Consider the following 25,257-nt stretch of genomic DNA (forward strand, 5'->3'; position numbering starts at 1 on the left):
AAAATGATAAAAGGTTTAGAAAACCTGACCTGTGAGAAAAGGTTAAAAAAAATTGGGTATGTTTAGTCTTGAAAAAGAGAAGCTGGTAAGTCTTCACATAAGTTAAGGGCTGTTACAAAGCGGACGGTTATCAATTGTTCTCCAGGTCTGCTGAAAGTGGGACAAGAAGTAATGCGTTTAATCTGCAGCAAGAGAGATGTAAGCTAGATCTTAGAAACTACTTTTTAATTATAAGAGTAGTTAAACTCTGGAAAATACCTTCCGAGAGAGGTTGCGGAGTCCCCATCGTTGGAAGTTTTTAAGAACAGGTTGAACAAACACTTGTCAAGGATGGTCTAGGTTTACTTGGCCCTGCCTCAGTGCAAGGTGCTGGACTTGATGACTTCTTGAGTCCCTTCCAGCCCTACTTTTCTACAGCTCTATAAAAGGAAAATGCAAAATGATGCAAGCGCCTTTGTTTCTTTTTGTTGTTATTTAGGTTTGAGTCAATTCAGCAAGAACTAAGCAAAGCAACTGCGCAGAACAAGGAGTTACAGAGAGAGATGGAGCGGTTACAGTCAGAAGTGACGCGGTTCAAAACAATGCAGCTGAAGGCAGTGAAGGATGCAGAGAAGTACAAGGAAGAGAGAGACTCTGTTTTCAATGAGTATCGCCTCATAATGAGCGAGAGAGACCAAGTGATCAAAGAGGTGGATAAGCTTCAAACTGAGCTAGAGCTTGCAGAGTCCAAACTGAAAAACACTTCCTCAGAGAAAAGAGTGGCTAGTGAAGAGATGGAAGCTTTAAGACAGGTACCAAGGGACCATTTTATTATGGGTGGGAGGTTAAAGAGGTTTTACCAGTGCCTTCTCGCAGCTGTGCAAAAAAAAATGTGTGTCCGATAGATGGGAAACGTGGCTTCATTGTGAAAAGGAAATTCCCTGCTGACGTTCTCCTGGCTGCACTCTTTATACAGTCGAGTACCTGTCAACTGCGATCTGCTATGCACTTGACTTGTTCTGTTCAGTTCACTTCAAATTCTTCATTTTAAAAATCCAACCTTTTGTGTCCAGCAAGTGAGGCACTGTATAACAACAGATAGAACTCAGATAGATACATAATTTTTTTCTTTCATTTTTAACTGGTAGCTAAGAGAGACACATATGGATATTATCTATTAAGAATAAGACCTAGCATTATAAAATAGACTCTCAGTCTCATTTTAACATCGACTCAAAGACTACAATTATTCCCCCTGTTCTTTGTCATTTAGCCTCTCAAAATTAGAGGACATTTGGCACTGCGATTTACAAAAATGCCGGCATTGCTTTATAAATCGTATTAATCCAAAAGCGGTATTACTTCAGCAATATATTCTTAACATGTTTAAAACACAAGTGCTGTTAGTAGGATTTACAAATGAAGCTTGCTGCTAAATAATAAAATAGTATTCACTTGGTCATTCAGTTTTCAAATATTTTGCTTAGGTCTGATTCACATACAACCAAATATTTTTTCTAGTACCCATAAATCTTTTTTTTTTTCTGCTTTTCTTTCAGACTCTTGTCATTGATCACAAATAATCCTTTTATATAAAATTGTCTAACTGCAGCACTTCTGAAAACCAGATCTCTTTTATTTAGGTATATAAATATGGATTAGGCTATGTAGCCAACACTCAAGCAACCAACTTCAAAGAACTTTGGTCTAACAGCTAGCACCTACTAAATTCAGCTATCTGGAATCTAAATCACTAAGGCCTGGTCTACATTTAAAAACAAATAAAAATAAATAAATTGACCTAGCTATGTCCCTCAGCTGTGAACATTTTTGCACCCTGAGCACCATAGTTAGGTCAACCTAACCCCACTGTGGATATGGCGAGGTTAATGGAAGGATTCTTCTGTTAACCTAGGTACCGCCACTCAGAGAAGTGGATTAACTACATAGAAAACCCCCTTCCATTGATATGGGAAGTGTCCGTACTATGGTTCTTCACAGGCACAGCTGCAGCGCCATAGCTGCAGTGCTGTAGCATAGACATGGGGTTTTCAGAAGCTCTCAGTGTTGGCCTAACTCTGATCCCGTTGAAGACAATCGTAGTTTTACCATTAACTTCAGTGAAAGCAGAGTAAAGGTAATTCTGAGCACTTCTGTAAATCTTACCCAAAGTTGACTGAATGCTCATAATTTGTTTTAACAATCAACACAGTTCCTACAACAATTTGCCTGGGTGCTTATTAAGTGTAGGATTAAAAAATAAAATAAACAAGCATTCCCGGAGAGTTAGCTCACAATCTTGAAAGTCCACTTGAATGAGTAGTTGAATAGGGACAGGACGAAGGAGATAATCCTGATGAACAAGATGCTATTTGCTGACATTTTAAAAAAATAAAATGTTATGAATGTTTTTTAAGGGCAGATACAACTCCTGTGTCTGTATAGTGAGGCTGCTGCCGTAGCTTTTGCTAAAACAACTCTTTTAATTATATTAACATGACTGTGTTGGCACTTCAGTTTTTCTTTATAATTATGGGGATAGTCTGCCTCTGAGCAGGGCGTTGCTTTGTTATGTAATGCTGACCATCTGAATTTGCATTTATCTAGTTCTGACTGGGTCTAGTACTTGGGCAGGAATTTGAGAGGGATATACAGATGGTTTATTGATCAAGTGACATTTCTGCTTGGAGTACCATGCATGAGAATCCCATGTAAATGGGATTGTCCTTTCAATAAGTTTGACTACGTCTCATACTGCAATTGCTGCCTATTGTGCGTAGCTCCACCTAGTGATATGTTTCAGTTATGACGGTCATGTATAATGGTCAGAGCTATTTGTCTAAAACAGCACTGCATCAATTTAAACTGTTTTAAATGTTCATCCTGCAGTACATTTGTGTATAGTGATGCAGTTTTTGTGCTATTACTAAAATGTAAAAGCTACCAAAGGTAGGGGTTTTTCTTATAATTTTAGCTTTTAAAAATTAAATGAGCAAATGAGCCATGAACTCTCAGACCTAGTGCTACTCCCTAGTTTCTAAATCTTCAGGCGTCCTGTGTGCTCCAACACAAATGGATTAAACCATATCCAGACACTTCTGAAATGTATGGCGCACACAGGCGGTAGAACAAATCAAAAGTAGGAAAACTGAATTAAGCGTTCTTATTGTGGACAATTTCAAGCAAGAGCCCAATGATTTTAACCATACACAGAGCTTTGGATAATGGATTTTTGTCTGTTTTTGCAGGCTCAGGTAGCCTGCGATACCATTTTACTTTTAGGATGGAGGTGCACAAGCAACTACCTGGGTATATGATACTTTTATCTCAGCAATTCAGTTGGCTCTTTTCTTTGCCAAAAAATGTTGTCTTTGCTCTTATATCTTACAGGGCTCTTCATCACAATGTATTAACATTTGAAAACTTCCTACAAGAGTAAGAATTTTTATCACAGATGAGAACAGCAGTTCACTTTCTGCCTGTGAACTAGCTACATTCTCCATTTGATTATATAGTAATGAAACTGTGTAATTTGAGTTCTACATACCTGTAGGCAGAAGCAAATTGAGCAAGAATGAGCAACAATTGCCCAAGCATTATTAGCACTGTCCCACGCTTATAGTTGTAGCAATACCTTTTGTAAATAATAGCTGCAATATGGCAGTTCTTGTTTACCAAGAGAATAGGATAAACTCTTCAGCTGGGATTTGGGACTGAAGTTCCACAGTTTTTTATGTTTACAGCATCCATTTCTGTTTGCTAAAGAGAAGAGAATTCTCTGGTGATGAATGAACACAACCATGTTAGCAATCTTCCCTTCCACACTGGTAGTCTCTGTTTTCACCTACTCATATCCAGAAGTCCTGCTTTCCCACTATTGTGTGGAATTTAACACTCCCACCCTATTCAGCCATCATGCCGTTACCACACAGAATGATTCTTCAGATCAGAGAGCTGCATTTTCTATTGGGAATTGTTTTGACGGGCGTCAGGTGATATTTGATCTTGTGCTGTCAGCACCTCTGAGAAAATTATGGCAGTGCCTAATTTTCCCAAAGTTTTAAAGTATGATTTTCTAATATTTAAAAGCCTTTTCAGGAGTGATTCCTTTGCCCCAATGCTTTGTTGGCCTTTTGGCTCTGCTGAACACCGATGAAGCTTTATTACTTCTATATCACCTTTATCCAAGAATCTCAAAGCGCTTTCTGCAGAGAAATTATTCAAGCCATGCTACAAACTGATGTGATGGGCCTGATTTTTTTCTGAGGCACTAAACAACCACAGCTCCCACTGAAGTCAGCACCTCAGAAAATCAGGAGAAATGATTTGTTCAAGGTCACACAGACTGAGTGAGTGGTGGGAATAGAACCCAGGAGTCCTGGTACAAGTCTCCTACTCTAACTGCTATACAAAAATCTCTGTTGCAATATAACAGCAGGATTGTTTTTATGATCTTAACAGCTCTGTTTAAAGTCTCCTAAGAATAACTCTTTGTCTTCATGATGTTGCACAGGCCCATTAGTAGAACGTTCACACCTTGCAGTTGATTTGCATGCTACATTCAATATAATGTATTGTTCACAGTATTTTATGGCACATCATATTCTTATAATAGTAACACTTCATGGTACATGTACACACGATTGGTGTCTTACACTGTAAGATACTCATGTCCCTTTTTAAACAAATGTGAAGCTACAGGGCACTCATTAACTTAGGTTGGAAAATATTATCTCAGCTGTGCAATAATGAAGGAAATTGCTTTGAAATAACACAAAAGGGAAAGGTTTGTACTCGCATTCTGCAAAGGGGAGCTGTATAGCACTATGTAATTACAACTTTGAATAAAAATATGTTTAAAATATGTAATATGATTGTTTTGTGTTAAATCCGATTGGCTATCCAGGGCTCCTGAGGACTTGCAACAAATGTCCTTTCTCCAGGTTTCTCAGAACCATGAGTGTTCCTAGATTATGTGCTTCATTATTCAGACAGCAAGGTGTTTAACGGTGGTGGTGTGGCAGTTTTAACACTTTGCTGAATGTTGTTAGCTATTCTTTTTCTGCATTTAATATGGGGACAGAGCTGTACAATTCCCCTTTTCGCAGAACGTTCGTTATACATCCTCAGTTTTTAAGGTGTCAATGTGTATTCAACTGGAAAGAAGAAATATTGCTCTGTACCTAACACCCTGCAAACAATGGGTCTCGTTGTAGGAGCTAAACTCAGCTCTAGTGGAAAGAGATCGAGCAATTTGTGAGAGGAATGAGTTGCTGGAAAAGTACTGTCATGAAGTGAAGGACAAGGCTGAGGCCCAGAAGGAGCTTGATCAAGCTTGCAAGGATATAGAGACAGTGAAGGAAGAAAGAGATGTTGCCAGGAAAGAGAGAACAGAAGCTATCATCCAGAGAGACCATCTGCTAAGGGAATATTACCAAGCTCGTCAGGTACTGGCTGACTTTGTAGATGGCTTTTTCTTTTTAGGTCGAGGAGAGTAAATGCCATTCGGCAGGCGTGTAAATGTCTTGATACAAAGCTTTTTTTTTTTTTTTTTTTAATTCAATGAAGAATGCTTCTTATGCATGCCTGCACACACTCCTTATGAGGGGGGAGTGACTAGACTACTTGTTGAAAATAAATCAGTCAGTCACAGTTTTAAAGTTTCCATTTATAAAGGGTTAATAAATGGTTAATAGATTTTTTAATATATGGTTAACAGACTGTTATAGCCCAACAGTTCAGCAGGTTACAGTAGTGGTGTGGCTGGAGCATCACCCCCTTATGGATCTTCCAGGACCCCACTGAGGCAGGCTCAGTCCCACCACTAGTTTTCCTGTCAGTCTTTTCAGGGGCTCAACCCCAAAAATGTTGAATAACAAAAAAAAAATCCCCAAACACCAGTCTGTCCCCCAGTCTTCTGGTGGGAGGAGGGGTGAGGCGGCGCGTCCCTGCCCTTTCCTTTGGGCTTGGTTCCCCCACTAGTCTCTGATTTGAGTGTTGTGCTCTCCTTGGGGTCGTGCTGTTCCTCCAGTGGCTGCTCCGGCTAGCATGCTCTTTGCCTGTCAGCCCTGAACTGAGCCAGGTGGTCTTTTTATTCTCCCTCTTGGCATTGGCTGCAGGTGTAGCAGGGTGGAGGTAGTTGGATCTAAAGGCACTCCTTAGCCCCTTCTTTGCTGCTATAAGTCCTCTCAGTCATTTAAAACAATCTATAATACCTTCTGCTGGTGTGCTCATATATATCTGTTACATAGCTACTTATGTCTGTAACATGCTTATTGTGTGTGCCAACAATTTAAACCTTTTATAGAGCAATTTATAAGTGTGACTAAAAAGTTTTTCTGTTCTGCATAATTTTTTTACATTCAATCGCACGAAGATATACAGTTCATTAAAGGGATGATGGAACACATCAAGCTGTGACTGTTAGTGATTATGTAAACGAGTTAAAATATTCTTGCAGTTTTGCATGTTTGTAGATCTATTGTATATAATATATCACATACATCCATATACTGTAATATAGTAATATGTAAAATCCTACACTGTCCCTGCTTCTCATGCTTGAGAAAGAACTACAGGATTTACAGTAATTTTGATATTAGCAAAGACCCTTCAGAGGTTTTTTTGTGTGTGAGGTGTATTTTCATTCATCTAATTTCATTATAGTATCAATCCTGTATCATAATAGACTCTTTTCACCACAAGAACTCCCCCATCCTCAGCTTTCTGTGCCATGTATATTTGTCAATCTTGAATCAGCATCCAAGTGAGCAATAAAACTAGGAATTCAACTGGGCTGTGCAGAATCCTTTTATTTTCAGTTGGCTATCATGCCTCCAACTCTCTATCTTGTTGTGCAGAAAGCTTTTCTCCACCTCCCCCCATCAAAAGCCACTGATATGGGAAGACCTTGGCTTGACTTGCAGCCTTCTTCAGAGGATCAGCAGGAGTTTGGGAATACTTCGTGTAGGCAGGACCGGTAGCACCTTGTCACTTAGCAGTGTACCCCCACTTCCCATATAGGTAAAGCGTTGCATTTGATGGACTCCAAAGGAGGAGCCTACCAAATCCTCTGCTGAATGAGAGATGGCTGTTACAACAGCTTTTAAGGATCTGTACAGCAAGGGATTCAAGAGGAATGAAATGTGAGTTCTTAGGGCCTGTCTTTGTTTTATGAAGGGGAGTGGAGGATCCTGAACAAGCTGAGTGGAGATCTCTGTGATATAATCACTGCTGGATGCATACTATATAGGGTCAGATCTCAGTTGCTGTGGGTTCATTTGGGGGTTTTGAGGGATGCGGTGGGGGTGTGGGTGGAAGAGTGTGAAGGGAAATAGCACACCGAAAGACAAGACATGAATTTTTGTGGCTTTTGTTAGTTCTCATGAATAGAGTGGTGGATTGGAATGTGGCTGGGGGTTTTAAGCATGAATGGTTACAATTAAAACCATTCGTGGAGGCATACAGCCCTAAAAGTGTAGTGTCCTGGGTGTATTGACCCCTCTACATGTATTTAGACCCTGTTCTTGCAAACACACAGTTGCTTAACTTTACTCAAGACAGTGGTCCCATTGAGTTCATCAGGACTACTCACATATGTCAAGTTAAACTCACTTGTAACTATCTGTAAGATTAGGGCTTGAAGTGTGATTGTGTTAAAATAAGTTTGTTTCTCTTGTGGGCACACATGGAAGTGTTCTCTTTCAGTCAGCATTGTCGCTATTTCCTTTGGTGTTGTTTTGAAATCTGCAATGGTAGAGAGGTGCGGGTTCATTTTTTTTTTAAAAGGAGAAATAAAATCTTTTCTAAAATGTTGAATTAAAACAAAAACTGCTTGGAGAGCTATTATTCTCCTTGGGAGATTGGGGATTTTGAATCACAAGTGTATGTGTACTGTAAATCTGTACGTCTGATGTTTACTGCCTGTCACAGGATCAGTCCTAGATACTAAAACAGCCAGTCTGTGCCATGATTGTTCACTGTGTTATCTTGTTTCTAGCTGTCCTTAGACATCTTCTGTCTCTGTGTGCTAAAACACATCAATGAGTCAGCAAGATATCACCGAAATATGAAGTATATATTGATTTTGCTCTAAGAGGAAGAACCTTCTACCATAGATCAGTCCTATGAGTCGTTGACCGTCCTCTCTTCCTATGGACTAAAATGCTTAGAGTCAACCTTGAACCCTTTACGCAGGCAAAGTTCCGACTGATTTTGGGATTCCCACTGAATGATAGTTTAGTCTGTGGCAGGATTTCAGGACTGAGCCCTTCATATAACAAACTTGTAGTAAGGGTTACAAAACCCAGTGTGCATACTCATTCTATGAATTGTACATAAAATAAATATTTCTATATATTTGAACTCATAGATCCAAGATTCTGCTACACTGGACATAGAAAGAGCTAACAAAGAAATTGAAATGCTTCGGAAGCAATATGAGGCCATGTCACAGGAGCTAAAGGAAGCCATCCAGGAAGCAGAAGTAGCCAAATGTCGGAGAGATTGGGCCTTTCAAGAACGGGACAAGATAGTTGCGGAAAGAGAAAGCATACGGTAAACATGTTAGATGATACGCTGGTGCTCTTCATAATCTCAATGGCTAAATGGCAGTGGTCTTCTTGTAGTGCAGCTGACTCTTTCAGAGATTGACTGTTTTTGATAGCACATCTTTTAACTTTTTTGAGCCAACGCATGATTTTATCACAGTGTACTTAAGTAATAGGAGGATACCCCTTCTTAATTTGATAGGGTCTTCCAAGACATCCCCTTTATCACCATACTAACTTCTCTCTGGTAAACATCCCTCCAGAGCCCATCAGCACAGCGGTCAGAGAGTGGTAACAGGGTACCTCTTCCTCCATACATAGTAGCCAACTCTGTAGTACCCATGGTCTAAAAAGCAAGGGACCTGAAGCCTGATTTCTGAGGATCTAGTCATGGTCTTACTGTCTGTAAAACACCTAACACCTCTTTTGTTCTAGATAAACACTAAGTACAAAAGTGGAATTTCTAAAGGAAGGATTTTGTAGCAGTTAAAGGACATGACTGTTATAAGGATTCAGGGTTCTGTACGTTAGTAAATGTAAGTTGCAGCTTTAAAGTTTTACCTGAACATCTGTTATTTTCAAGGACTTTGTGTGACAACTTGAGGAGAGAGCGAGACAGAGCTGTGAGTGACTTGGCAGAGGCTCTTCGCAATCTCGATGACATGAGGAAGCAAAAAAATGATGCTGTGCGTGAACTGAAGGAACTAAAGTATGTTATAAAATGATTTCATTGCATAGAATGCTTTTCATATTAGAAACCTTTTATTAACAGATTCTTCAGGCCAGTCTACGTAAGTGAAGTCTGCATCTGTGTGACTAAGATAACACTAGTACACAAACCCCTTAGGGTAGACACACTGCCCCAACACAAAGCAGGGTCCGTTCTGGTCCAGCTAACTTCAGTAACTTACTCAGCTTAAACAGTAATCAAAAGCTTTATTGCAGCTTGAGATTTAAGAAAGTATCTTGGTTCTAATGCTTTTAAAAAAGCTATTCAGTTAGAAAAATAGAAATTTTCAAGTCAACATACACTGATGAGAGAGATTTCAAAATAATTACTATGTGCCCCTGGCTTATCATAACTTTTTGCCTGCAATATACCCACCATTTCCATTAAGATTAAATGACTCTTAAACGCCTATTATACACAATAGGATACATGTGTAGATGAATTTATAGATCAGCATTGTGTAAAATGCCTGACAAAGGGCAAAAGGAGCTGGTTGGTTAGTCATGTTGCCCCCCAGCAAATAAGGAAGTCTTCATTCTGATTAGACTGCTCAGTCAGAAGCATAATATTTTCTGAACATGTCTCCATACTAAATGTGTCTGTTGAAATGCACTGAAGCAACTCTTTCACTGCAGTCAGGCTTTCACTATACCTTTGTTCATTACCTCCAGATTCCCACTGAATTATAAATAAGAGGAGAAAACATGAATCACATAATTTTTCAGAGTGGTAGGAGATCTTATTTTCAATGCTAAATCACCTCCACTTCTCCCTTAGTGTTTGGAGCAGCTTATCTGGGGGGAGGGGGAAGAATCTGCTGCTATCTTTCTTGAGAGGCATTTTCTGTATGTTCATGTCTGGAACTTGTTTGTAAGTTTCCTACAGTTCACATAAGAGAAGATTATTACAATATGAAGGAAATGAAGTTTTAAAAAGTGATTTCAGGTTTCTACTTAGATTGTGGGATGGATAGACTGAGCAGAGATTGTATTACTAAATTAGAGAAGGAACTGTAAAGTACCTAATCTCATTCATTCATTTCTTTACAAGGGAGCTGCTGAATCACCTATAAACACATGTCTTTCATTCCATAGAGAGAAGATGGAGAACCAGTTGGAAAAGGAAGCCAGGTTTCGGCAATTGATGGCCCACAGTTCTCACGATTCAGCTATAGACACGGATTCTCTGGAATGGGAAACAGAAGTGGTGGAGTTTGAAAAAGACCGAGTAAGCCCAAGATACACTGAAGACTTTAATGTGTTATATGAATGAATTGCGTGATGTTTCAGCATTACATCCCTTGTACAATGGGTTATAAAAATAATGCTGTTTGTTGAATATGTATTTTTAAACATTATTAATTTTAATTGTGGTTACATACCATAAATGCAGTATCTACAACGAATATCATACCAGTCAGATATGAAAAGCTGACACATTAAAGCACAATAGACCATTATCAAAAAGATTTGTTACAGGAAATCTACTCCCTCTTGTGGAGTACAAACCATAGATAACTTTGCCATCTAATCTTGTAAACCACACAACTGTTGCCTTTATATAAAAATGGTGAGTGTGTGTATATAAATAAACACATATATAATATTTTTTAAAATAAGGAGATTAATTCCTAACACTAATGGTAGTAATAAAATAGTGAACAAGGCTGTATTAATCCCTTTAATACCTTGGGGAGGAACTGAAATCTGTGTATAATAATTTGTACATCTGAGATATTGTTAAAGCACAAAAGATACAAAATAAGGGCATAGTAAAAGCACTCAGTTTACAATTTCTGTGTACATACAAATGCAAATTAGTTTGAATTCCAGTTGAATTGCTCGTAACATTAACAATGTTTATTAGGAGGATATGGACTTGAAAGCACTTGGTTTTGATGTGGCAGAAGGTGTGAATGAACCATACCTCCCTGGAGACTGTGGGATTTTTGTCACCAAAGTAGACAAAGGAAGTATTGCAGATGGTCGATTAAGGTATAGTGTTAACTGGTAAATCATTTGCATGCCAATTGGAAACATTTACTTATTTTGCTTTGGTTGTAAAAGAAAAAAAAATGAAAATATTATGGATGGTTGGTCACCTCTCCATATTTTAAGTGGGTTCTGTTTTAGCTCCCTAATAACTTAGGCTTGGAAAATTGGTTTAATCTGAAAATTGCAGTAAGAAGAAGGTGTTTGCAAAGCATGGAAATAAATCTAGCTATTCTTGATTTACAGATAATTTTTTTTTTTAAATCCCAATTTGAAATGTTGACATTTGTCTGTTGCTGGTTTGTCTGCCTCTAACACTTAACCTGTTTGTCTCTTCAAACTTGCCATTTACTTAGATCTTCTTGAGAATTTGTGGGCAAGCTGTTGTTGTGGGGGGAACAGGGGTGGCTCTAGGAATTTGGCCGCCCCAAGCAGTCATGCCTGCGGGAGGTGCACCGGAGCTGCAGGACCAGCGGAACTCCCGCAGGCATGACTGCGGAGGGTCCGCTGGTCCCGCGGCTCCAGTGGACCTCCCGCAGCTGCGGAGGGTTCGCTGGTCCCACGGCTCCGGTGGAGCATCCGCAGGCATGACTCCGCAGTCATGCTGGCGGGAGGTCCGCTGGTCCCGCGGCTCCGGTGCACCTCCCGCAGGCATGACTGCGGAAGGTCCGCCGGACCCGCCTGCCGCCCTGCCGGCAAAATGCCGCCCCAAGCGCGCTTGGCGCGCTGGGGTCTGGAGCCGGCCCTGGGGGGGAAAGATTATGGATAGCTTGTCACCCAGTCGTGATGCCATAGTGTCAATTCAAGTTTTTTGCCTTACTGAAGTGGAATTAGAATAATGGACTATGCAAGCATCTGGCCCTCTGTTGGTTGGTAAAGCTCACAAAAAATCGTGATGTCTGTACCACAAAGCTAGAGGAGACCTTCCTTTTCTGTATGTGGTAAAGGCTTGAGTTTTGAAGCAGTAGAACCAGAGCTCTTGTCCAGGCTCTGCAGATATGGGTGGCGTTTATTATGGAAAGAAGCCTCTCCATAGTTAAAGTTGCAGCCACAGTCCTATTATAAGGCTGACTTTCACCTGCCTTGTGACTCGTGTTTTTTCAGATTTTTACAGTTGAGCTCTCACTAAAAGCTGGAACATACTATGACCTTTTTATTTAAATTAAGGGAATACGCTCTGATATTAAAGGGCTTTAAATGGCTCCCATTTGAAATTTTTTAAAAGTATCTAACGAAATGCTATCTCTGCCCAAGAAAATTGCATCAGAATACTTAAAACATTAGGTAGATTTTGAGATTGGCTCATGCACAAGACAGTTTTCAAGAACAATAAAAAAATTGGGATAACAGAGGAATGGCAAATTTAAGTGTCTTGCCAAAATCTGAGATAGAGCCCTACTATTGAGATGATAACCATGACTTATTCACTTTACAAGAGTACCTACCTCTCATAAATATTGCTTTAAATATCTGTGTTTAGTTAGGCCAGCTCTAACATGGAACTAATAATGCTTAATGTACCTGCACAGCAGTGCCACTCACCACATTTTTAGATACGAGGTGTCTAAGGATCAGTAACTTGACTAGGAGACGCTGAGGACTAGTGGCGTAAGCAATGGCGGTGGAACCAGGAGGATCTGGGGCTAACTCAGTGTCATTAATAGATGCTGGGAATCATCATACTTTTTCAGAAATGGGGAGTTTTAGACAATTGAGGTTGGCATATCAAGGTTGTGCTAGTGCTGTTATGGTCCTTTAATTAATTATTGAATATTTGCAATGTGCAGCAAAGTATTCTTAGAACATGGACTTACTTGCTTTGTTTTAACTGCCAGAGTGAATGATTGGTTGCTGAAGATAAATGATGTGGATCTTACTAATAAGGATAAGAAGCAAGTTATAAAAGCTGTACTTAATGGAGGAGGAGTTATTAATATGGTGATTCGAAGAAGGAAGTCCTTAGGCGGGAAAGTGATAACACCTCTGCACATCAATCTTGCTGGGCATAAAGGTAATTATTTACATTTGAATGCTCAGGGCAGGTTATTAGTCCACTCACTTGAATTGTTATGACTTCCTAGATAAGGGTTCTCATTAGCTGTTTTTTTTAACTGAACAAGAAGTAGTGATTTAAGGATAGATTTCTTGCACGAATACTGCTAATGTATCATTTCTCACCTCTAGTTCAGGTGAATACGCTTGCAAATCCCTACAATCTTTTTTCTCCACTGGAAAGTGCGTGTAAAGCTATGTTAAATTTCAGGTTATCTGTAACCCTTTTCACATTGTTTTTGTGGTTTTTTTAAAAATGTTATTAGAAGTTAAGCTAATTTTCAACTGCATTTTTATTACGTGTTTCTTTTTCATGCAGGTAAGTCAGATATGTGCTAAATTATTTGAACTGCAAGAATGAACTTGTTTTATCTTTATGGATTTCAGATAGTGGAATTAGTTTAGAAAATGGAGTATTTGCTGCTGCTGTTGTGCCCGGTAGCCCTGCTGCCAAAGATGGGTCCCTTGCTGTGGGAGATAGAATAATTGCCGTAAGTCTAAAGAACAAATAGAATTTCAGTACCACAGATAGTATGAAACACATTTCCTTTTCTTTAAAACCTAAAACCTTTTTATTTGACTCACTTTACCATGTTTTTCTCTGTTTTAAATTTAATGTTTTAATGAATAAACATGTTGGTGTTTGTAGGTTGGGTGAGTAATAGAAAATACAGCCCACGTTTAGTAGTTTCATTGGTGAAGTTTTGAAAATATGGTTGCAGTAACTCATCCAGCAGGCACATTTGTTGACAATCTCACTGCCTTCCCTTTTCACAATAAACGATAGGTAAGATGACTTAATACAAGGACTTCAGTTCAAGGAACCTTCTTTAGACCTCCATTAGAGTTTAGAAATAGAAATTATCTGGGATGATCTTATGACTATTGTTCCTTTAAAAGTAGATCTATGTCTCCATTCCACTTCTGGATGCATTGATTAAACTACAAGTGCTCCTGCAATTAGCAAAATCCCATGAAGGCCTGTCTTTACCTTCAGACTTCCTCTGAACTTGAGAAGACTCTCCCTCTGCTCTTCCAGAACCAAGTTAAAGAACGTGATTAGATTCCTGTCTCCTCCAGGATGCTACTTATCTCTTCTGGGAACTTCTGGGGGTCTGTGATCTGTTGAATAATATCTTTAAAAGAAGTTATATATTTTATTCAGAGGAACAGATCTCAGGGAGGGTAGATTCATGCAAATATATAAAGATAAGTAGAGGTATATGCAGTGGAGCAATCATATATTAAATACCAGCTCTAGTGAAGTAGGAAGTCCATAATTGCAGTTCTGGTTAGACCAAATCTCTCATTAGTGAAATTATCTGAAGAAGACAGTCTCCTGATATGCAAAAATGATCCAGTTTACCAGGGTACTGACATTTTCCTTTCTGCTTTAGTTTGTTTGGTTGGTTTTTTGGTGTAACCACTGTTCGCCATAGAATGTAAACTAAGACAATTGCCTGCTGCTAGGTTTGTTTTGCTAATTTACCCTTGTTTTTATGCAGATTAATGGCATTGCACTAGATAATAAATCACTGACTGAATGTGAAGCTTTGCTACGAAACTGTAGGGATTCCCTTACCCTCTCATTGATGAAGGTGAGTGTGGGGACAGGAAAGGAGGAAGTGAAGCAATTTATACGTTTATACATTTTTTTTTAAATTGTAAAGGGGAGAAGAACACATTCATAAAATGAATACAGTAATGTGGAAACTCAGCTAAATGAAATGGCTTTGCCCTGGTTAGTAGGGATTGGTCCCTGTTGGTAGTTACTTTGATGGGTTGGATCACAGAAAGCCCCTTGGGGACTGCCAACTGATGTTCTGGGACTACCTCTGAGCCCGTTTTCCCTGGCAGCTTGGGACTTCAGTACCCTGCCCGGTTTGAGCCAGACATGGTAGCCTGCTACAAACATAGACCCAGGTCTGAACCATGTCCCCCAAAATTGCAGGCTTAACTGAAAACAGCTTAAGAAGTGTTCCTGTCTCCAACACTCAGATGCTCAGCTCCCAATGGGGTCCAAACCCCAAATAAATCCGTTTTACCCTGTATAATGCTTATACAGAGTACACTCATAAATTGTTCACCCTCTATAACACTGATAGAGATGCACAGCTGTTCTTACACACACACACACACACACACACACACACACACACACACACACACACACACACCGCTATTAATACATACTCTGGGTTAATTAATAAGTAAAAAGTGATTTTATTAAATACAGAAAGTAGGATTTAAGTGGTTCCAAGTAATAACAGACAGACCAAAGTGAATTACGAAGCAAAATAAAATAAAATATGCAAGTCTAAACCTAATACAGTAAGAAAGTGATTACAGATGAACTCTCACCCTCAGAGATGTTCCAGGAAGCTTTTTTTACAGACTGGACACCTTCCTAGTCTGGGCCCAATCCTTTCCCCTGGTTCAGTCCTTGTTCCAGCTCAGGTGATAGCTAGGGGATTTCTTATAACTGCAGCCCCCTTTGTTCTGTTCCACACCCTTATATATCTTTTGCACAAGGAGGGAATCCTTTGTCCCTCTTTGGTTCCCACCCCTCCTTCTAACTGGAAAAGCGCCAGGTTAAAGATGGATTCCAGTTCAGATGACATGATCACATGTTACTGTAAGACTTCCAGCCCTCATTCCTCCCAGCCTGACTTAGGGCTTGGCTACACTTGAGAGTTGCAGCGCTGGTGGAGGCTTTCCAGCGCTGCAACTTAGTAACTGTCCACACCTGCAAGGCACATCCAGCGCTGCAACTCCCTGGCTGCAGCGCTGGCTGAACACCTGGTCTGCTTGGGGTGTAGCAAGTGCAGCGCTGGTGATCCAGCGCTGCTCATCAAGTGTGGCCACACACCAGCGCTGTTATTGGCCTCCAGGGTATTAGCAGATATCCCAGAATGCTTTTAACTAAATTACTCTCTTTGTTTTGTTATGCAGCCTCTCTTTGTTTTGTTGTGAACTCGGAGCTCCGGTGCTCTGGGAGCTGCTTATCTAAAAAACAAACACAGCTCCTGTTTGCTGTGATCAAATCTGTACCTGACTGTGAACAATCAAATGAGATAACCCCTGTGAATGAGGCAGGCAGGGAGTGAGTGTTTGCTTGACAGAGAAACAGCGGGGGCAGAGGGGAGGGAGTCCGTTGGATGCAGGCTGTTTGCAGTTAAGAGTAAGGGGTCGGGAACATTTTCTGATTTTGCAAGGCAGGATGCTAATACACAGTGTTGGCTCCAAAAATCCACTCTCTCTCTCTCTCCCCCGCTCCATGTCACACTACACCCCACCCACCCCCCTCTTTTGAAAAGCACGTTGCTGCCACTTGAACGCTGGGATAGCTGCCCATAATGCATCACTCCCATCAGCACTGCAAGTGTGGCCACACACCAGCAGTGGTAGCTGTGAGTGTGGCCACACACCAGCGCTGTTCCTACACAGCTGGATGACCAGCGCTGTAAACTCCCAGCGTTGCAACTCTCAAGTGTAGCCAAGCCCTTACAGGAAGATCTGCAAGCAAACACAGCCATCCACAGTCAATTGTCCTGGTTGATGGGAGCCATCAAGATTCCAAACCACCATTAGTGGCCCACACTTTGCATAATTACAATAGGCCCTCAGAGTTGTATTTCATATTTCTAGTTTCAGATACAAGAGTTGTACATACATACAAATAGGATGACCACACTCAGTAGACTATAAGCTTTCTAATGATAACAAGAGACCTTTTGCATGAAGCATGTTCCAGTTACATTATATTCACACTCATTAGCATATTTTCATAAAATCATATTGAGTGCAACATCACAGTTACCACCTTTGGATGGCTGTTGGTGGGGAGGGATAGCTCAGTGGTTTGAGCATTGGCCTGCTAAACCCAGGGTTGTGAGTTCAATCCTTGAGGGGGCCACTTAGGGATCTGGGGCAAAAATCTGTCTGGGGATTGGTCCTGCTTTGAGCAGGGGGTTGGACTCAATGACCTCCTGAGGTCCCTTCCAGTCCTGATAGTCTATGATCCTACAGTATGTGAAATTCAGTGGCTGCTCTCAGTTCAGTTCCCAGTGGATTGCTGTTCACATAAAAAAAATAAACCTACCAACAGAACTGGTAATATAGTCTCCTCATTAGTATCAGCTGCAGGAAGTCTGCATGGACATGGAAACTGAAATGTCCTCTTGCCCCTAGAAAGGGTCCCCTCTGGGTCAGGAGTGAGGATCACTGATGGGAAAGCAGACACTGCCCATGATAAGGAATAAACAGAAGTTTTCATTCTGAAGGGCTGTCAGTAGGGAAACACTTGTATTTCATACCGTGGTTGTTCCTAGAAACCCCAACTGAGGTTAGGGGCCAATTATGTTAGGTGTGCCACATACACACTGTAAGAGTCCCTGCCCCAGAGAACTGACAGGCTAAATAGACAGGACAGACAAAAGGTGGAAGGGAAAACAGAGACACTAAAGGTGACTTGCCTGGTGTCATTCAGGATAGTTGTAGATCTAGAACTAGAATCCAGATCTCTGGACTCATGGTCCAGGGCCTTATCAACTACACCATGCTGCCTCTGTGAAAGTATTTTTAAAAGATCAAAAAGGTTTGTTTTATCAGTCCTCATTCAGTCTGATTCCCTGTACCAGCAATCTGTGAGATTTTGTTAAGCTGCTCCCTAGTCTCCCCACCCACACACACGCTATCCATCGTTTCCCCCAGAATATAGGCTTGTTCCTTTATGTTCATCTTCACGGTACAGTCTCCATGTAAATTGGGAGCTTGGGGGAAAGGGAGGGAGGTGAGGCTGTCATGTGCAAAATCCAAATCTGCCAGAGTCTTGAGTTGATTAAATATTTTTCTCCTCCTAGGTTTTTCCTCAGAGCTCATCCTGGAGTGGTCAGAACATATTTGAAAACCTGAAGGATTCAGAGAAAATATCGAACTGCAGGGTTCATACATCAGAGATACAAGTTCAGAATAAAAGAAACTTGAAACACAACAGTTCAACACAGACAGACATTTTCAATCCAGACATCCTGGATGGCAAGAAGGACCAGAGTGACCAGGGGAGTGGTTCGTTCTGTGATCACACACCCTTTTCCAGACGTGCTTTACGGGCAGACTCTCGCAGGAATGCTGTGCACAGCTGCCACAGTAATTCAGAACACAGTCTTAGCTCCTTTAGTCCAGACGCTTATGGGGAACGAGGCTATGGACTTGTTGACTTGGATGGCAGGAGGCTGCCATTTGAGCCCACGGTAGCCGACTGCATCATGGTTGAGACCATGCTAGACAAAGGGCATGGAGCTAAGCATAGTGGTGGTACGTGGCCTAAAGTGATGGTCAATATTTCAACAGCAGAAACTGAAAAGTTCTCTGTGTACAAAAAGCCAAAACAAAGGAAGTCCATCTTCGACCCTGACACTTTCAAAAGACCACAGACTCCTCCCAAAATGGACTATCTCTCCACTAATCAGGTGTCCGCGCATTCGCCTCAGCTCTCAAAAGCTGAAGTGGCTTCAACTCCTCCAACCCCTCCCAAGAGAAGTGACTCTATTAAATTTAAACATAAACAGCAGACAAGTTCTGCATCAGACTCTACTGTAACGACTGGATCCCCACCTACCAGCCCAGCTACTGCCCAGCCCCCAGTGTCCTTGGCACTTAAGCAGGACTCAGACACTCACAAGGGGCGCAGCAGGAATGCTGGGCATTATTACAGGGAGGAGGGGATCGACTGCACTCATCTATCTTCAAGAAAATCTTGTGAAGATGACATTGGCTTTCAAAGAGTTGAAGAGCCAGAGATAAAAAGACCAAGACCAAAATCGGCACCTGCTTTGAGACATAAACTGACCCCTGTGCCCATTCCTAATCCTTCACTTCAGGTACAAATTAAATATATGGAAGCACAAAGCAGGGATGCTGGCCATTATTTTCAAAAGTGACTCAAGTTTGGGTGCCCAACTTGGCACACTTCAAAGGGGCCTGATTTTCAGAGGATGGATACTCAGCACATTCTGAAAATCAGGGCCCTTTGGGGTGTCTCAAATTGAGTACCCAAAATTGTTAGTAATGAAAATATTGGCCCCTGACACCTTCATTAAAATTCTTGTGTGTCTTGAATTACAAAAGTAATTCTCAGAGTTACAGTATTAAAAAGCCACTGATGGCTACAAAGAGGGATAACGGTGTCTTGCTTGATGAACGTTGTATGGTTTTTAGGCTCTTTGGTACCAGATATTCTCAGTAATGATTCTAGGTTCTCTACTGTATGTTGACAAAATGCAAAAATTGAATTATGATGGTCTAGTTTACAAAGGTATTTAGGTGACCAAAGATACAGATAGGCGACTAGTGGGAGTCACAAAAGCAATTGAAAGTCAATGAGAGTTGGGCTCTTGATTCATACTGGTGTTTTTGTAAATCTCACAAGGTGCCTATCTACATCTTTAGGTGCCTAAATACCTTTGTAAACCTGGTCTGAAGTTGATAGTGGTTAAAGTGCAGTTGTACTCTGTAAATGTTGACAATATTTATTAGGAGGATATGGACCTGAAAACACTTGGTTTGCTGTGGCAGAAGGCATGAATGAACAATCCCTCCATGGAGATACTTGGAAATTTGTTACTCAAGTAGACAAAGGAAGGATTGCAGGTGGTTGATTAAGGTCGATAGGGTGTTAACTGGGAGATAAAGTAAAAATGGCCGCAGGATTAGTTTCCCCCAAGGCCTCCATATCAGTGGGTCAGATTTTCCATCTATTACATATGAACAGCCCCACTGCCTTCAGTGGGTTTGCAAAGGTGTAACTGAGAGCAGGCAATGGAGTAGAAGGTATAAGCGAGAGCAGGATTTGAGGCCTGATTCTGCAAAGTGCTCGGTACTAGCGCTGGTGGGAAAACTTTCATTACAATTTTTCTCAATGAAAATTTAGCAATTTCTGCCAGTTCTGCTGAGCACCTTCTGCTCCTATTTTAACTTCAGTGGGAGTTCAAGAGACACTTGCCAGCCTGTAGGATTGGGCCTTTAATTAAACGTTCTATCTGAGCCAGAATAGAATCCAGCTAACTCTGCAGTGCTGACAGCAGTAAAAAAGTAATAAGTTTACTGTTGTAACTGAAGTCAGCAGATTATTACTGAATAAGCACAGGAAGCAGATGTGGCCTGTAAGAAGGTGCCATTTTCAATACAGAATTGCACTGTAAGAAACTAGTATGTAGGGAACTGCTGCCTTTTGGCACATACCCAACAAAATATAAGCAAACCATTACACATTTGAGTGCAAGGAATTTGCTTTAAATAGAATGTCAAGTTGATCTATGTGTGCTGTTACTTGGATGCTTATTATTTGAACTGTAGTCATCAGTCACTGTAAACACAGCATATTTATATTGTCCTTAACGTCTAGACAAATGTTGTCTATCATCTTTATGCTAATACAGTAACTCCTCGCTTAAGGTTGTAGTTATGTTCCTGAAAAATGCGACTTAAAGCGAAACGTTGTTAAGCGAATCCAATTTCCCCATAAGAATTAATATAAATGGGGGAGTTAGATTCCAGGGAAATTTTTTTCACCAGACAAAAAACTATATATTATATAGATATATACACACAGTATACGTTTTAAACAAACAATTTAATACTGTTCACAGCTATGATGTTTGTGAAGCCTGGTTGAGGTGGTGAAGTTACAGGGTGGAAGAGGGAGGGATATTTCCCAGAAAGTGCCTTGCTGCTGAATGGTAAACTAGCACTCGGCTGAGCCCTCAAGGGTTAACATGTTGTTAATGTAGGGCCTCATCAAGGCAGCACGAACAGGAGGGAGGGGAGACAGCATAGCAGACAGAGACAGACAAACACCTTGTGTGTGGGAGAGTGAGAGAGATGCACACTGCCCCTTTAAGTAAGCTGACCCACTCTTAAGTTCATTGTCTTTTTAAGTGGATCAGGAAGTTGAGACAGCAGCTGCTGCCCCAAGCTCTTTCTGTCTCTCTCCGTCCGTGTCCCCTCCCTGCTCTATATGGAGAAGGGGTAAGTGGAGTGCAGGAGCAGGGGAGGTGGGGGACACCCTGCCACTTGCCTCCCCCTTTCCCCCCATGCATAGCAAGCAGGAGTCTCTGGGAGCAGCTCCAAGGCAGAGGGCAGGAGCAGCTCTTGGCAGTGGAGGGAGGGACAGCCGAACTGCGGATTGATAGCCTGCTGGGCAGCTGCAGCATGGGGAACTTAACGGAGCGGGGAGCTGATGAGGGGGCTGCCGGTCCACCTTGGTTACAAGCCCCCACCAGCTAGCTGCAACAGACTGTTCTTCCTGCAAGCAGTGGACAAAGCAGGTGGCTTGAAAACAACATTAGACGGGAGCATTGCACAACTTTAAATGAGCATGTTCCCTAATTGATCAGCAATGAAACAACGTTAACCGGGATGACTTTAAGTGAGGAGTTACTGTACAAGAAATTTAAAGGGCTCTCATTTGTGACATGGGCATTTTCTGGATAGAAAACCAATACAGGTGAGTCTCATCATACGCGCATTTAACTTCTTCGAGTGCTTGCTCATGTGTATACCACAGTAGGTGTGTGTGCTTGCCACGTGCGCCGGTGCCAGAAGTTTTTCCCTCAGCAGTACCCATAGGGGGAGCGCTGCTGCAACCCCTGGAGTGGCGCCTCTATAGTACGCTATCAGGGGAGCCGTGCGCTCCCCCACCCACCCTCAGTTCCTTCTTGCCCCCAGTGACAGTGCATCGAAACTACTTGCTCCAGCTTTGTTGCAGCTCATCCCAGAACTCGTTTCGTTGTTAGTAGTACCCGTGTTAGTTCAATAAAGTTTCAGCTTTGTTAGTTAGTGTTTGGGCCAGGGCATGCCCCGGGCCCCAGGATTTAAATTGTGCGAGTCTTACAGGCATTCAGTGCCTAGAAGTGACCCGCACGCCAACTGTCTCCGCTCCTTGGGCGAATCTCATATCAGCGACCGCTGTAAGATCTGCAGGTCCTTTAAACCCAGAACTAAAAAAGAGAGGGACATTAGTCTTCGGGCCCTTCTCATGGAGTCGGCACTGGCCCCAACCCCGTTGCGCCGAGTGGAATCGGCACCGGGCACTTCGTTTTCGGTGTTCAGCAATCTCCCGGCACCTTCCGGTGGCCGGCACCGTTCCCCATCCAAGAAGCAGAGAAAGGCCCCGTCCTCTCAGAGGCGTTGAGAGAAAGCAAGGGGTGCGGCTAGACCTGTGTTGGGCAGTCCCAGTTCCCCCCCTCCCCCCCCGGGCTCTAGAGCTCTGACTCAGGTTGAGCGGAGCAGCCCGGTTGCGTCGACTCAGGCCTCTCCGGACGTCTGCATTCCTTCAACACCAGCGGTCCTGCAAGCGGCCAAAGACATCATGAGTGCAGGTGCCCAGGGCACCGCCGGCACCCGGACCCCGCTCTAGAGGCAAGCCGCTGCTGGGCTCTCGACAGTCGACACCAACCCAACGCAGATCCTGGTCAGGGGTTCGCTCTCGGGCCCGCTCGCCGCTCAGTGTCCTGTCAGGACACAGCCTCCGCTTTCGTCGCCCAACAGGTTGTCTGGTCGGGTACCGTCAGAGCGGAGTTCCAGGCACCGCTTCCCACTGAGTACAGAGTATCGGCGAGACAGGCACAGACGCCGTAGACGCTCCCATTCCCAAGAGAGCTACGGAAGCCGCTTCCGACTTGGGCGCCATTGCCGGTCACCCTCCATCTCTCTCGCCTCGAGGCACCGTGCCCACGGCTCCCGGCAGAGATCGCCAGCTCCCCGTCATCACAGATCCAGGCGTCGAAGTGTCTTGAGGAGTAGCAGCTCGAGGCAGCACTGTTCATCGACATCGGAGTCCTGATCCCGTGGCAGACATCGCTCTCGGTACTACCACTGCCACGGCACCTATAGGTCATTGGTAACCCCGACCTCGACCTCCACGCAGCACCCTACGACTCAACTGGGCCAACCCGACCAGCTGATGGCGCCAGTGCTGCACCAGAGTCAATGGCAAGGGCCCCTGTGGCAAGGCCAGTGGTGCCAGTGGACCCCCTGACCCCCTGTACACGCCCAGCAAGGCCCTCAGTCAGTAGCAGGGGCATCGGAGGCTCCTTCAGCCACACTATCCAGACTTCCGAGGGATAGATCAGCGGGTCATGGATCCTCAGCACCGCATGAGAAGTTCGACCACCGGATGACAAAATTGCAGCCCCACCTCCCTCCACACCACAGGTGGACTTCAGGGCTCATCAGGAGCTACTAAAGCAAGTAGCATCCAGTCTCCAACTCCAAGCAGAGGAGATGGAGGGACCCTCAGACACGCTGTTTAACGTGCTATTGTCCTCGGTACCGGGCAGAGCGGCCCTCCTACTGCACGAAGGGGTGGCCAGCATCTCCAGTGCCCTATGGCAAACATCGGCCTCCCTCATCCCCATATCGAAAAAGGCAGAGTGCAAATACTTCATGCTCATGAAAGGGCACGAATACCTTTATGCCCACCTGGCCCCCAACTCCCTAGTGGTAGAGTCTGTAAATCATAGGGAAAGACAGGGTCAACCAGGACCCACACCCAAAAATAAGGACTCTAAAAGACTGGACTCATTTGGCAGGAAGCTTTATTCATCTGCCAGCTTCCAGCTCCGGGTGGCCAACCACCAGGCCCTCCTCAGTCATTATGAGTTTAACTTGTGGGGGTCACTGCCGAAATTCAAGTCCTCCCTCCTGGAACGTGAAAGGAAAGATTTTAAGGGGCTGGTGGAGGAGGGCGCTGCTGCCTCAAAGGCTGCTCTGCAAAAAACACACACAACTCCCCTCGTCCTGTGTGTCCCAGATATGATATGCCCCGCCTAGTCCAAGACCCAAAATAGGTGACCTCAGAGGCAGCCTTCCTCTGCCCAGCAGCCCTGGGCCCTCCAGGGCAAAGGGCCCCCCCCCAAGAGGACTCCTCCTACTAATAAAGTTTGCCAGCAAACTACTTGTGTGCGCTTGCTTTATGATGGTGGTCCCGAATTCATTGGACCAATGTCCTCAACACCATTCCCAGAGTTACGCTACACAATTTGTCTCACCCCACCGCCAGGACAATATCTGCAAGAGCCATCGCCAGGCAAGAGCGATCCGGTGCTGAGGGGCGAGCTACGGAGACCGTGGTCGGCGTCGTCCGAGCGCGGCGCCCGAGCGCCGCCGCTCCGCGCCGCGCCTACTACGCCGGGTGGGCTGCCACGGCACCGACTCGGCACGGCGCAGATCAGCACGACGACTACGGCCCTGGCCGAGCCGCCGAGTCCAATGCTGAATGCTCGAGCGCTGTGTGTGCGATCAGCACTCTCTCTCCCGGGAACATTTCCACAGCCAGGGAGTTGATGATAGCAGGGGCAGAGCCTGCACGCTTAAACCTGACATCGCCGTGCGGGTTATATGGTCTTTTGCGAGCCTGTCTTGCTCACGCCACCCCGCGCCGGAGCCCCCCCCCCCAGGCACGGGGAGCAAGCCAGCCACCGCCACTCACCCCCAGATCCCTCCCTTTCTTTCTCCTCCTCCCAGCTGAGGGGGGCAGGGGAACATACTCGGGCCCCTCTGATCGGAATGTAACTCCATAGCATCATCCAGGGCGGTTCAACAGAACACACATCAAGAGTTCCTCCTCTCCTAAGGAAGAAGAAGAAGCTGGGATGAGCTTCCCTCCAGGCCTAGTTTGGATGCAGCTGACTTCACTGCCACCCTCCCTGGCCTGGTGTGGCCACGGCGCATTTTTCCTCCGATCGAGCCCCCTCCGCAGCTGCTGTCCACTATACAGGACTTTGCCCCTGCTGGCAAAGGCCTGCTCTCTGAGAAAAGCTGGCCCTAGCTGCAAAGCCTGAAGGGCAGCAGTCACCTTACCCTGCGCCTAGACAAAGACAAGACTTTGCCAGCAGGCGGCGCTATGCGTCGTCGTACGCTAATCAGGCCCTCAAGGTTAAGTCCCTTCTAACAT

General features: G+C 43.5%; 1 protein-coding gene across 7 annotated transcripts in view; it reads left to right on the forward strand.

The window, feature by feature from the left end:
• The window catches only part of DLG5 (discs large MAGUK scaffold protein 5), a 231,177-nt gene that overhangs the window by 164,900 nt on the left and 41,020 nt on the right, over nt 1–25,257 (forward strand). For 5 of the 7 annotated variants that reach the window (XM_039480930.1, XM_039480925.1, XM_039480926.1 and 2 more), the window contains 10 exons: nt 479–791; nt 5,196–5,426; nt 8,351–8,535; nt 9,112–9,237; nt 10,353–10,485; nt 11,125–11,252; nt 13,085–13,260; nt 13,689–13,792; nt 14,807–14,899; nt 18,164–19,183. In XM_039480930.1, coding sequence (XP_039336864.1) covers nt 479–791; nt 5,196–5,426; nt 8,351–8,535; nt 9,112–9,237; nt 10,353–10,485; nt 11,125–11,252; nt 13,085–13,260; nt 13,689–13,792; nt 14,807–14,899; nt 18,164–19,183 — 2,509 coding nt within the window. The remainder of the gene's footprint in view (nt 1–478; nt 792–5,195; nt 5,427–8,350; nt 8,536–9,111; nt 9,238–10,352; nt 10,486–11,124; nt 11,253–13,084; nt 13,261–13,688; nt 13,793–14,806; nt 14,900–18,163; nt 19,184–25,257) is intronic. The other 2 variants (XM_039480927.1, XM_039480928.1) reach the window with 1 other exon arrangement.

This window comes from Mauremys reevesii, linkage group 7 (genome assembly GCF_016161935.1).
Source record: "Mauremys reevesii isolate NIE-2019 linkage group 7, ASM1616193v1, whole genome shotgun sequence".
NCBI lineage: Eukaryota > Metazoa > Chordata > Testudines > Geoemydidae > Mauremys > Mauremys reevesii.